The sequence below is a fragment of the Rhineura floridana genome, chromosome 2, assembly GCF_030035675.1.
Source record: "Rhineura floridana isolate rRhiFlo1 chromosome 2, rRhiFlo1.hap2, whole genome shotgun sequence".
NCBI classification, from domain to species: domain Eukaryota; kingdom Metazoa; phylum Chordata; class Lepidosauria; order Squamata; family Rhineuridae; genus Rhineura; species Rhineura floridana.
In genome coordinates this window covers 227,956,400-227,967,572 of record NC_084481.1, presented here as the reverse complement: position 1 = coordinate 227,967,572, position 11,173 = coordinate 227,956,400, and the positions used below count along the sequence as shown (strand labels likewise).

The window sequence follows — 11,173 nt, the reverse complement described above, 5'->3', positions numbered from 1 at the left end:
AATTTACATCAATGTAAGTCCCCCAAAAGGGGCATTTTGGGAGCAAGACTTATTCCAAATTTCTTTCAGCTCAGTCATGTGACACTGAAGACCATGGAGAAAAGCATGGGGTAACTCAGTATTTTAAAGGCTTGTTTTCCCTCTGCCAGGCTCAGGCTGCTGCTGTAACAGAATGGGGTAACTTATGTAGACTTAACTTAAGCTGGCATAAATTCCACCAGCTTCCAATACTTAGGACTGCTCTACCGATGTTCTTTGAGTGGTAGACTAACTCAATGGGATGTATAGATTCACTGAATATCTGAAAGCTGTTTTACCGCCACTTACCGTTATGAATCTTTGGCATAGGATTACTAAACAAAATCCAAATCAAAAAAGAATGAGAGAAGTGCTGTAATACAAATTTCCACTTTATTGTACCACTGTAGATACTGCAGTATACCAATCATTTTAGCACAAAGGTGTTCAGTGTTGTATCCTCTAGCCCAGCCTTTCCCAACTAGTGGGCCACCAGATGCTGTTGGACCACAATTCCCATCTTTCCTGACCATTGGCAATGCTGGCTGAGGCTGATGGGAGTTGTGGTCCAACAACATCTGGTGGCCCACTAGTTGGGAAAGGCTGCTCTAGCCCAAAGCTGGGGAACCTGTGGCCCTCCAGATGTTGGATTCCAATTCCCATCAGTCCTAGCCAGTGTGGCCAATGATCAGGGAAGATGAGAGTTGTAGTTCAGCAACACCTGGAAGGCCACAGCTTCCCACTCCTGCTCTAGCCCAAATAGCAACCCTCCCCCCTTTTACTTACAATGGCACATCTCAGAAACACAGATGACAGACATTATGAGGGATGTGAAGCTGAAGCATGTTTGGCATTAATGGAAACAGGGCTCTGAGATCAATATAAATGTTCCTGTACTTTTGTACGAAGAATTTTTTTCAAGCCTAAAGTCCCAAAAAATGTTCTGAATAATTCAAGCAAACAGCTCACTGATTGCCAGGTGATTGTGAGATGCCTCAGCCCACTCTTGGGAAGATGTAACCTTTATATGAGGTATGTCACAGTGCAGTGATAGAGAGACACATTGCAGCTGTTCCTTCTTCAACAGGTTTCTGGGGTATTCAGAGAAACCTGTGATGGGGAAATTATTATACACAAACAATAAGCAAAAACATTATTTTATAAAGCTATAAAGGTTTATAATATTTTAAAGTTTAGTATCCAGCCAGAATCCTTTTCTCTTTAGAGCTGTCTTTTCCCCCCTGTGCTGTTTGTTTGGCACAGCTTCAACTCTAATAGATAACACAGAACACTGTGCTGAACATCTCAGTATCTCTAAGACGTAGAAAGAATTGCAGAATAGCTAAAATGCTTAGCTCATTAGCTGGAGTACTCAGCTCATGGTGAAAATGTACTTTTATGTGAAGCACTGAACACTGCCAAATTCACCATAACATATGCAGAAAGTACAGTGTCTATGTAATACCTGTGCAAATGCCTGTGTAATACTGTCATGCCTATGTCATTCTGATGTATTAACTCCTGACTGGTAGATGCTAAAGTCTTTGTCCTGAAATGTATAAAAACCCCAGGCAACCAGTGCCAAATGGCAGTTCTCTACTCACTAGGAGGGAAACTGACCAAGCATATGCCTGTCATCCAATAAAGGCCTACCTTTTTGCTGCAAACCTCTGTTCTTTGATTTTACTCAAGGACCCCCCAGTCCAACGAAATACAAAATTTGCCGTCACCTGGAAAAATGTTTTTAACCAAACAAAGCAGGACAAAAAGTGAAAATGTCCTCACACTGAGTAAGAATGGCTGCATCATACCATTTCCAAAACAAACTATTATCTGTCTCCAGCCATGGGCACAACCTAAATCACTTCCTCACGACAACTCTAGTTTGCAACAGATAAAAAGCATACTATCGTGACATACTAATTTTTAAATTTTACTTGACAAGATCTATATACCGCTTGGTCAGTAAAAAGCTTTAAGTAGTATACATAATGTAAAATATTAGTTAAAAATACCCATAAAATCAAATGTTAAAATAATAATAAGGAAAGTATCATAGGTTGATGATAACATAATGTTTTAGAAGCACCAGGTTAAAGACTTTTAACAAAGCTTGTGCTAAAGTCATATTTTGTCCCTCTTTTGAGAATCATGATTCTAGAGATTTATGTACTGGCAGGGTTTATTACAAGACATTACTTTTAGGATATTCTTTAATCATGTTCCTATTATTATTATTTTTATTAGTCGCCTTTTCCCAGAAAGGTGAACTCACAGCGACAAACATTAAAAACAAAAATAAATCAACCTAAAATGCACCAATAATATATATAAAAGAGTAGATCCAACTTAACCCTACCCCACTAAAAGATAGGCACAAAATTAAGGTCCCAAATCCTGGGATGGCACCTAAAAACAGATCTTGATGATGCCAGGCGTGCCTCCCAGGGAGAGGACATCCCAGGACCTTCACACAAAAGAGGGAAAAGTTACAGCTGACTTTACATGTTTGTATCTGCACTATAATTTTTCACTAAAGAATAAACAAAAAGCGGATGTAGTGAATATAGTATAAACACATTAATTTCCAAGAAGAATGCTTAACAAGTGTCATATACAAATTCTGCAGCACGGTAAACATGCAAGTGGCCCCCTGTAGGCTATTTCACAGTCTTGTTCAGTAGGGCTGTGCATTCCCCTCAGGCCAGGCATGAGCCAGATTTGAGAATTCCCTCCTCAGAGGAATTCAAACCACCTGGAATCTGAGGCAGCTTGGATCCAAGGCAAAACGGGCTAACTTCAGAACAGCTTTGGAGGACTTCTAAGATTTTTTGTTTTAGTAGTTAGAAACATTTTTTTAAACTCACCCAAGTTCTCTATAAACTGAAAATGCCAAGCAGAGAAGAGGGATACAAAGAGATGACCCTTCACTGAGAAGGCTGCCTGTCTGCTCTGAAACCTTATGAGTAGAAATGACTGCCTATTATTTTCATCATCATCACCATTTATTACCCACCCTTCACTCAAGGTCCCAGGGCAGGTTACAACTATTTTAAAATACACCATTAAAAACAATTAAAAACCTAACATTACAAAATAGGGTGGACCCTAAAAATATACACCTCAGGTGTCAAAAGGCCAGGGTAAAGAGATGCGCCAGGACCAGGGTAAAGAGGTTAGCAGGTCAGCCCCTGATCCAGGCCAGGGTAAAGAGGTTAGGTCGGCCCCTCTCACAAAGTGATGGACATGAAGACGAGACCCCCGGGTAGGGCAGCCCAACACCATCAGGAGACACAAGGGTCAGCACTTGCCTTATCATAGTGTTGGGTCTAAGGCCCTGAGCAAGTCCATCCTGTGAAAACTTCAAAATGTCACTTTGTGACTTTGGTGCAAATTGAGCACATCATCATAATCATATATAGCCTCAAATACTTTTTTTAAAATTGTAACTCCCTAATCCCTCTCCCTAACCTTCTGAAATTTTGCAAGGAACTTATCTAGAGGGATCTCCACACTGTCTGCCATGTTCATGAAAGCTCCCCACATCACCACTGGGAAGAGCATAAATTTAAAATTTAAAAGTGTCTAGCACAAAAAGCACCAATTTGTCTGAAATTTGGCAGACTATATATCCACTCAGAATGAGCTGCTACGCTTGTGAATGTCACCCAATTCTATCAAAAAATGAATAAAGCTCAGGCATGTGTTGATTTTCCCCTTGTAGTAATTGGAAAAAACATCAGAGGCTTCGGAAAACAAGGTGACCCTTTGCCTGGGATCCAAGACAAAAAAGTGCTGTGGATCCAAGCCACTGAACCATGACAATGCCCTACCTGAGTCCACAAGGAAGTTTTTGAGGCAAGTATTATTTTTTTCTGAGTTCAAGATAATTCTGTATCATGTATGTGCTTCACACATACTGGAATATTTGGGCAAGAAGGTGCAAAGCTAGCTAGATAAATTTGTGAGGTTATACAGATATACCCAAGCTTTCATCCCAAAGGCTGGGGCTACTGGGCAACTACACTTTCAGCATCCCCCAGAGTACTCCTTTGTTATCTCCCACATAAGTGAAGAGCTTTCTGTCATTCTAGATTTGGGGCAGATATGGAGAGTGGGCATGTGGGACTGAAGAAGGGGGATGAAATCTCCATCCCTTCTCTGTTGATCAAACTGGACAAGCCTGTCGCTAGTAACATCAACAAGTATTCATATATGTATTTCAATAATCTTTAGAATAACCCTGTAAAGCTTGTCAGTATTATCATCTCCCTATTGCAGGTGGTATAGTGGTTAAGGTGTTGGACTACAACCTGGGAGACCAGGGTTTGAATCCCCACACAGCCATGAAGCTCACTGGGTGACCTTGGGCCTGTCACTGCCTCTCAGCCTCAGAGGGAGGCAATGGTAAACCCCCTCTGAATACTGCTTACCAAGAAAACCCTGTTCATAGGGTCGCCATAAGTCGGAATCGACTTGAAGGCAGTCCATACATATTGCAGGTGAGGTGGCTAAACGTTAGCAGAACCTGCCTAAGACCATCAAGTGAGTTTGTGGCAGCTGAAAACTGAACCAGAGACTTTGTGGCTCACAGTATAGTCTAGTCTAGTCACAATGCAACCATAGCTCCTATTACTTTTTATACAGAACAAGGATTACAGAATCCCTTTGGTGAAACTGAATGCAAGTCTTAATTACCAAGAAGTGACAGAGGGCGATACCCAAATTTAAAACAAAACAGGTATCAAAATGATCAGGATTATTCGAAGCAGTACACAGAAGCACAGTTATTTGAGAAAGAAACCGTATTTCAGTGGGTCCTCCTCCTCAAGAGTGAAGGTTGATGTTCCAGTATAAAAGGATTCTCCTGAGACTTCTACAATAACAGCATCATGGTCACCACATTTAGTTTCCTGTTTCAAAGGAAAATGTTTCAGATCAACCAGGAAAAAGACATTATTGCTTTACTTATGGCATAAGCTTTCGTAGGCAGCAGCCAAACAGATGATGTATACACCCAGACTGAAAGCGAAGGTTAGAACTAAAGAGAAAAGAGCTGAATATCAAGCCAGTACATAAGGCTTATATACCGTATTGTATTATAAGCAAAAGTGAGACAATTTACATCAAGGAGTGAAAGCCACTAATCCTTTCTTCAAAATTAATGTGATGACACCATGATCTAACAAAAAGAGATAAGATCACATTTTTTCTTGGCTTGCCAGGAGCCTTTGATCAAAAATTGACGTGATCTTGTTCACTTGTGGATGTTTAAGTATTTGAGTTGCCAGCTTACCAAGCAACATCCATGGTATAGAAAAGCTGCCAGTCCCTCATTTGCATCAGACATTTTTTCTAAATGACAAAAAATAAACAGTTGGAGCTTGCCTGTACTGCTTTTCCAGTGAACAGGGAACCAGTTGAACTGTTTCTGAAGGTCCTCATTTGATTCAGCTGAATGAGTCCTTTATGGTATTGTAAGGCAATGCGAGCCGTCACACCTGATCCAGTAGGACTTCGGTCAACCTAGTACAGAAAGATAAGATCTCCCATGTTTTTAGCTGCATCATTCAGAAATGCAGATGAGCTCTCTTACTTGTATTCTGTCTGCCCACTTTCACCATTGGGTTTGTCCAAATATACATGCTAGGAAGAGGACAGAAAGGTGAATGTGCCTTTGGATATTTGTTTTATGCACTCTTGACAGTGCCATCCATTTTGACCATGCCAATGGAAAACGGGCAGAACTAACAAAACACATATTGTAATTAATGCCCTCTTCTTTTACTTTCTTTTTCTTTTCGAGAGTCTATGTGCCGCCTTCAAGACTAAAGAAGGAAAGGGGCTGCATGTGCCTCCAACCTTAAACTACTGTCTAGAAAATGCAGTGGTGCTGCTAGGGCTCAACACTGGGGTCCAAATCCAGGGCCCGGCAGCCCAGGGCAGCTAAATGACTCCCCAGCCCCGGTTTTTGCACCACTGAGATTTTTTTTTTAACAGGGCAGCCAAAAGCACTGTGAAGCACAGCCTGGCTCATACTCCAGCTGCCTGGCATCTTCATTCATTTCCATTCCACAGAATGCCTCCGGGCTCCACACAAATCCCACCCCCTTTTATGCCAAACTCTGGGATTTTTGAGATTGGATGTCAAGCCACCTTCACACTGACCTCAAAGTTGTTTGATCAATTAACCTGTTGCAACTCTCAGGTGTGTCCAATGGAAACACTTTGCTGTGGGCAGTCCTAAAAGGTCCTACATCAGCAGTGGAGCTGGGTGTATTCCAACCAAACAATAAAGATACATACAGCTGGGTACAGATTCGTTTCAAACTGTACCCAGACAAAACGGTCTCACTGCTTTTTAAGGAATTAGTGTGCATGTAGCCTAAATCCTTGCACAAACAGAACGACTTCTGTTTGTGCAATGGGACTTCCCCCCCTTCCCTGTGTGCGCATTGTGCCGGCCCAAAATCTTCTCTGGAGAGTTGGGGGGGAAACCCAGAACAAATTTAAGTGACATGCAGAAGGAGAGGGAGGGGAAGTCCCGTTACACAAACAGAAGTTGCTTGCACAAGGATTTACTTAGTGCTACGTTGAATACAACCCACAATTTCAGAATCCTTGTGATGAAGGGAGAAGGTGGAACTTTTCTTGCATATGATTTCCTACCTGTTCATCTGCAAACACGCATATGTTACTTGTTGGCTCATCGCTAAATGCATCTTTTCCATCTGTCAGAATAGTCCCATAAATGAAAGCTGTGTCTTCAATGACAGGATGGTGAACTTTGAACTAGAAGGACAAAACATTTTAAAACATTTACTAAAATGCAATCAGAGAAGTGCAAGGAAATAACTATACTATATCCACATCCTCTTTTAGATCTGTACAGTTACAACCAGTCTGAAATGTAAAATTAGGACCCTTTTTTCTCCACTCAATATGAAGAACCAACTAATTTACATTAGTGACTATGGTGTAATGTCTTTTTAAGACTTATAGATTCCTTGCTGAGCACAGGTGAGAAGTATTTAATCAGCCAAGTGCTTTGTCTAGCATTCCTTATTTAGATGTATGCTTTGAGCTTTCCATTAAACCTGTTTCCCATATGTGAGACTGGAGTGCTTTTCTTGATAGCCAGGTATCACAGTGACTTTTGATGGACTGCACTTGAGGCAAAACTAAAAAAAAATCTTGTCTAAGATCAACACCTTTCCTGGGAAGACGCTCAACCTCTTCAAGGGCCAATACTGTGCTGTATGTTACGCTACAGACAAAAGATGAAACGGATATACTTTAAAAGAAAAAAAAACCTAAAGAGTAAGATAAACAAATGCTAATAGTCAACACAGAGTACAATCAAAATGTAAAAAAAAAATTACTGAAATTATCTAGGGTGAATTCCCTATGATGCTATTGAGGCAGCAGCTAAAAGAGTCTATTCAACAGGAATAATGTATTGCTGTTTCTATGTTCTGGAAATGCTGCTCTATGGAGGCATGGATTTCTCTCACAGAGACTACAAAAAAGAACATAGTTTAAAGGGACATAAAAAGTGGCCTATTAAACTTATAAACTACAAACAGAGAAAAATAAGAAGAAGAATAAATACACCACAAACTATGTGCACATCTGGTATTATTAAGAGAACATGTAACTCAGGACAGGGAATTGGCAGTCTCTTTGCAGTACTGGCACTATGCAATTAAATATCATCTAGGGTTAAGGGTAGCCAACTTTATACCCTTGAGATGTTGTGGACTACAACTCCAATCAGCCATAGAGAGTGCAGTCAATGGTTAGGGACGATTACGATTGTAACATCTGAAGGGCACCATGTTGCTGTCCTCTGGCCTAGGTCCTTATCTTATGCCTTGAAGCCAAGTTAGTACAGATGCCAGAAGGCTGCTGTACTTGTTTCCAGCAACCCCTCAATCAGGAGACAACAGCTGCCATGAAATTATAGTTGAAGCTATCACAGTTCAGTTTCTGCTGGAGACTTTTCTGGGATCTCCCCTACCTTCTCCCTTGCATTTAGCACCTTAGTTCCCGCTCTCACCTGCCCCAAAAATCTCACAATATGAATAGCAAATCACTTGACACTCAAGAGCGGACAAAGACTGCATAAACCTGTTTCTAGGACAAAGCTGTTCAATCATGATTTCTCTCTAAAAATAATTTTATCTTATATTGACATGATTAGAGGGGGGAAATAGCTGCCCACACACACACAAAAAACAGGTCTTTGACATTTCTTAACAATCCATGCATGAAGATTTCACTTCATTGCAAGTGAGAAACCTCACGCACAGCATTATGTAGCCTGCTATCAGATTTGTAAACAGCAACTTGGTCATCTATGCCCAGTAAGAATTGCTTCCCAGTGAAGTGGCAGGGAGGCTTTATAAAGTTGGTCTTCGTTTGTTTTACATCACAAATAATTATCATTGGGAAGGGCTGTAGCTCAGGGGTAGAGCATCTCCTTTGCATTCAGAAGGTCCCAGGTTCAATTGCTGGCATCGCCAGGTAGGGCTTGAAATGTCCCGTCTGAACCCCTGGAGAGCTGCTACCAGTCAGTGTAGACAATACTGAGCTAAACGGACCAATGGTCTAATTTGGTATAAGGCACCTTCCTATGTGTCAACATAGGTAATGTATGGACAAGCAGATTAGTAATTTAAAGACAGATAACTTGTAGATTTATTTGTAAATGTAAAAATAATTTGGCTAAATTATGGAGAAATCTGATGGTACCTGAGCCTTTACTGCTTCAGTTACTGCAGATGCGGCATCTACTAGATCCCTAATCCTTGAAGAGGAAAGATCAAACCCCAATCGATCAGCACTGACAAACGCATAGAAAGTGCCACCATATCCAATATCCACAACTACTTTTCCATAGCCAGGAACATCAACTGTTACATCTAATAATCAAGCAAAAGGACCGGGGGATGGAGGGAGGGGAAAAAACATCATGTTACTGGACATGTTGCCCCTGCAAAGAATTCACATCTGCTTTTCCTCTGTAATCTGCTTATCTACCCATTATGGTAACATTAACATCAATTAAGAATGTTACAAAGCAATCTGGGGACTAAAGACTAAGAGCACTTAATTGAGCACCTGCCACCAGAACATTTTCCCATCCTGGAAAAAACTTAGTATGTGGTTCTTTTTTGGGTGGCCCAATAGCGACTGGCACCATCAACTGATTATTCTTTTTGGTTGCTTGAAGCATATCAGGAAATGCAGCAACTTGACAGCTATTATTAGAAACAAGTAGGGCCTACAACAAAATGTTGCAATGTATGATCTCCTGACAGGACTGCTCCTGTTCAGGGTTCTAGCCAGCCACTCTCTTCTCTAGCAAAGTCAATTTCATTCCATTCCCATCTCCAACTGATACTCAACATTGCATAACCACAGAGCATGCTGTTTTCATTGGGCATGCATTGAATATAGTGCCTTCCAAAAGTAATCAGACCCCTGACCAATGGTCTCATATTACTGAATTACAAATGGTACATTGTAATTTTGTTCTGTATGACATTTTATTTTAAAACACTGAAACCCAAAATCAATTATTGTAAGGTGACATTGGTTTATGTTGGGGAAATGTTGGTATGAAACATAGAAAACTAAAACATGTTGCTTGCATAAATATTCAATCTCACTGAGAATCTGTGGCACTCTTTGAAAATTGCGGTCCACAAGCAATGTCCAACCAACCTGAACGACCTGGAGTGAATCTGCCAAGAAGAATGGGCCAAAATCCTTCTGACAACGTGTGCAAACCTGGTACGTACTTACTCCAAAAGACTTAAAGCTGTCATTGCAGCAAAAGGGGGCTCTACCAAACATTAATGTGTGGGGGTTCCACCAGGCTGGCAAAGGTTGCTCTACTCTATTTCTAACCATGTCTACATATATATATGTATATGCATGCATCCAGACTCGGCTCGACTTTACTCTACCGGTGGCGGCGGCGAAGGCGGGCACGCTGTGGAAGCGGACGCGGCTGCCGCTGCGCGTCCCGTCCCAGAGGGCGAAGGCGGCGACAGGCCCGCAGGGGCAGTGGATGGTGAGGGCGGCCTCTCCGGACGAGGGCGGCGGGCGGCAGAGGCCGTAGTCGAGGGCGAAGCGGGCCAGGCAGAGGACGGCGTGGCCGCACATGGCGCTGCCGCCCTCGTTGTGGACGAAGAGGACTCCAAAGGCGGCCTCGGGCAGGTCGCTGGGCACCAGCACCGCCCCGTACATGTCGCGGTGCCCGCGGGGCTCGTGCATCAGCAGCCGCCTCACGGCGTCCAGCTCCGGCGAGGCCAGCAGGCGGCGGCGGCGGGCCAGGAGGGGCAGCCCCGGCGGCGGCTCCAGCGGGCCCAGCCCGCCCGGCACCACCACCCGAAGCGGCTCCCCGCCCGCGTGCATCTCCACCGTGCGGATGGCCGGGCCGCCCGGAGCCCGCGGGGGCAGCCAGTCGCCGCTCGGCCCGGTCTCGGGGCTCGAGGCCATGGCCGTTGGATTCTAACGGGCTTCTCGGGCCAGGCCCCACCCACCGACGCCCCGAGGCCGGTCATTGGCTGGAGGGGAGTTGCTAGGGCGGGGGAAGCTCTCCCGCTGACGGAGGTTGGCCAAGCCGCTGGCCTTCTATGGTCAGGACTGGCCAGTGAAAGCCTTTTAAAATAAATAAATAAAGACGTGAAAAAAAAGGTAGGCAGCGTCAACATAGAGAGCAAACGAAGTCACACGAACACTTTGCTAACACTTCCGGGTTAAGTTCAAATTCATTTTCCATTCTTCTGATGCAGGGAGGGACGGCTATTTAATTAATTTAATTAAATGAGTATATATCTTGGTTTGCATCCCAGCTTGGCTCCCTAAACGACTTACAATTAAAATCCAAAATTTAACAAGGATCTAGAGCCTCCCATCTACTGGACAAGGAGCCAATCCAGACCTCAAAGCACTCTTGACGTCCGGTGCAAAGTAGACAGTCTTTTCACCCATAGAGGTGTCATGGGAGTGAGCAGCGACAACATGCGTCCGAAAGAGAAGCATGGCAGTCCAATAGTTACTTTCCCGGAAGTTCACATTGTGTGTCACCCTAATTATTTTTACGATTTGTTGTTGTTATGTGCCTTCAAGTCGATTACTACTT

General features: G+C 43.0%; 1 protein-coding gene across 2 annotated transcripts; it reads right to left on the bottom strand.

Moving 5' to 3' along the window:
• Positions 1–392: 392 nt before the first annotated feature.
• L3HYPDH (trans-L-3-hydroxyproline dehydratase) lies at positions 393–10,651 on the bottom strand. Of its 2 annotated transcripts, none has more exons than XR_009760793.1 (5): positions 9,993–10,651; positions 8,773–8,942; positions 6,688–6,810; positions 1,672–5,544; positions 393–1,128 (listed from the first exon to the last, which is right to left on the bottom strand). XR_009760793.1 is itself a non-coding variant. In XM_061612445.1 (5 exons), exons 1-5 carry the CDS (start codon positions 10,525–10,527, stop codon positions 4,806–4,808), a joined length of 1,092 nt encoding a protein of 363 aa, XP_061468429.1. In that variant the 5' UTR covers positions 10,528–10,649; the 3' UTR covers positions 393–4,805. The 2 variants fall into 2 exon arrangements, 1 of the variants encoding a protein (XP_061468429.1); XM_061612445.1 differs by having other exon boundaries at positions 393–4,931; positions 5,407–5,544; positions 9,993–10,649.
• Between the last annotated feature and the right edge of the window lie 522 nt (positions 10,652–11,173).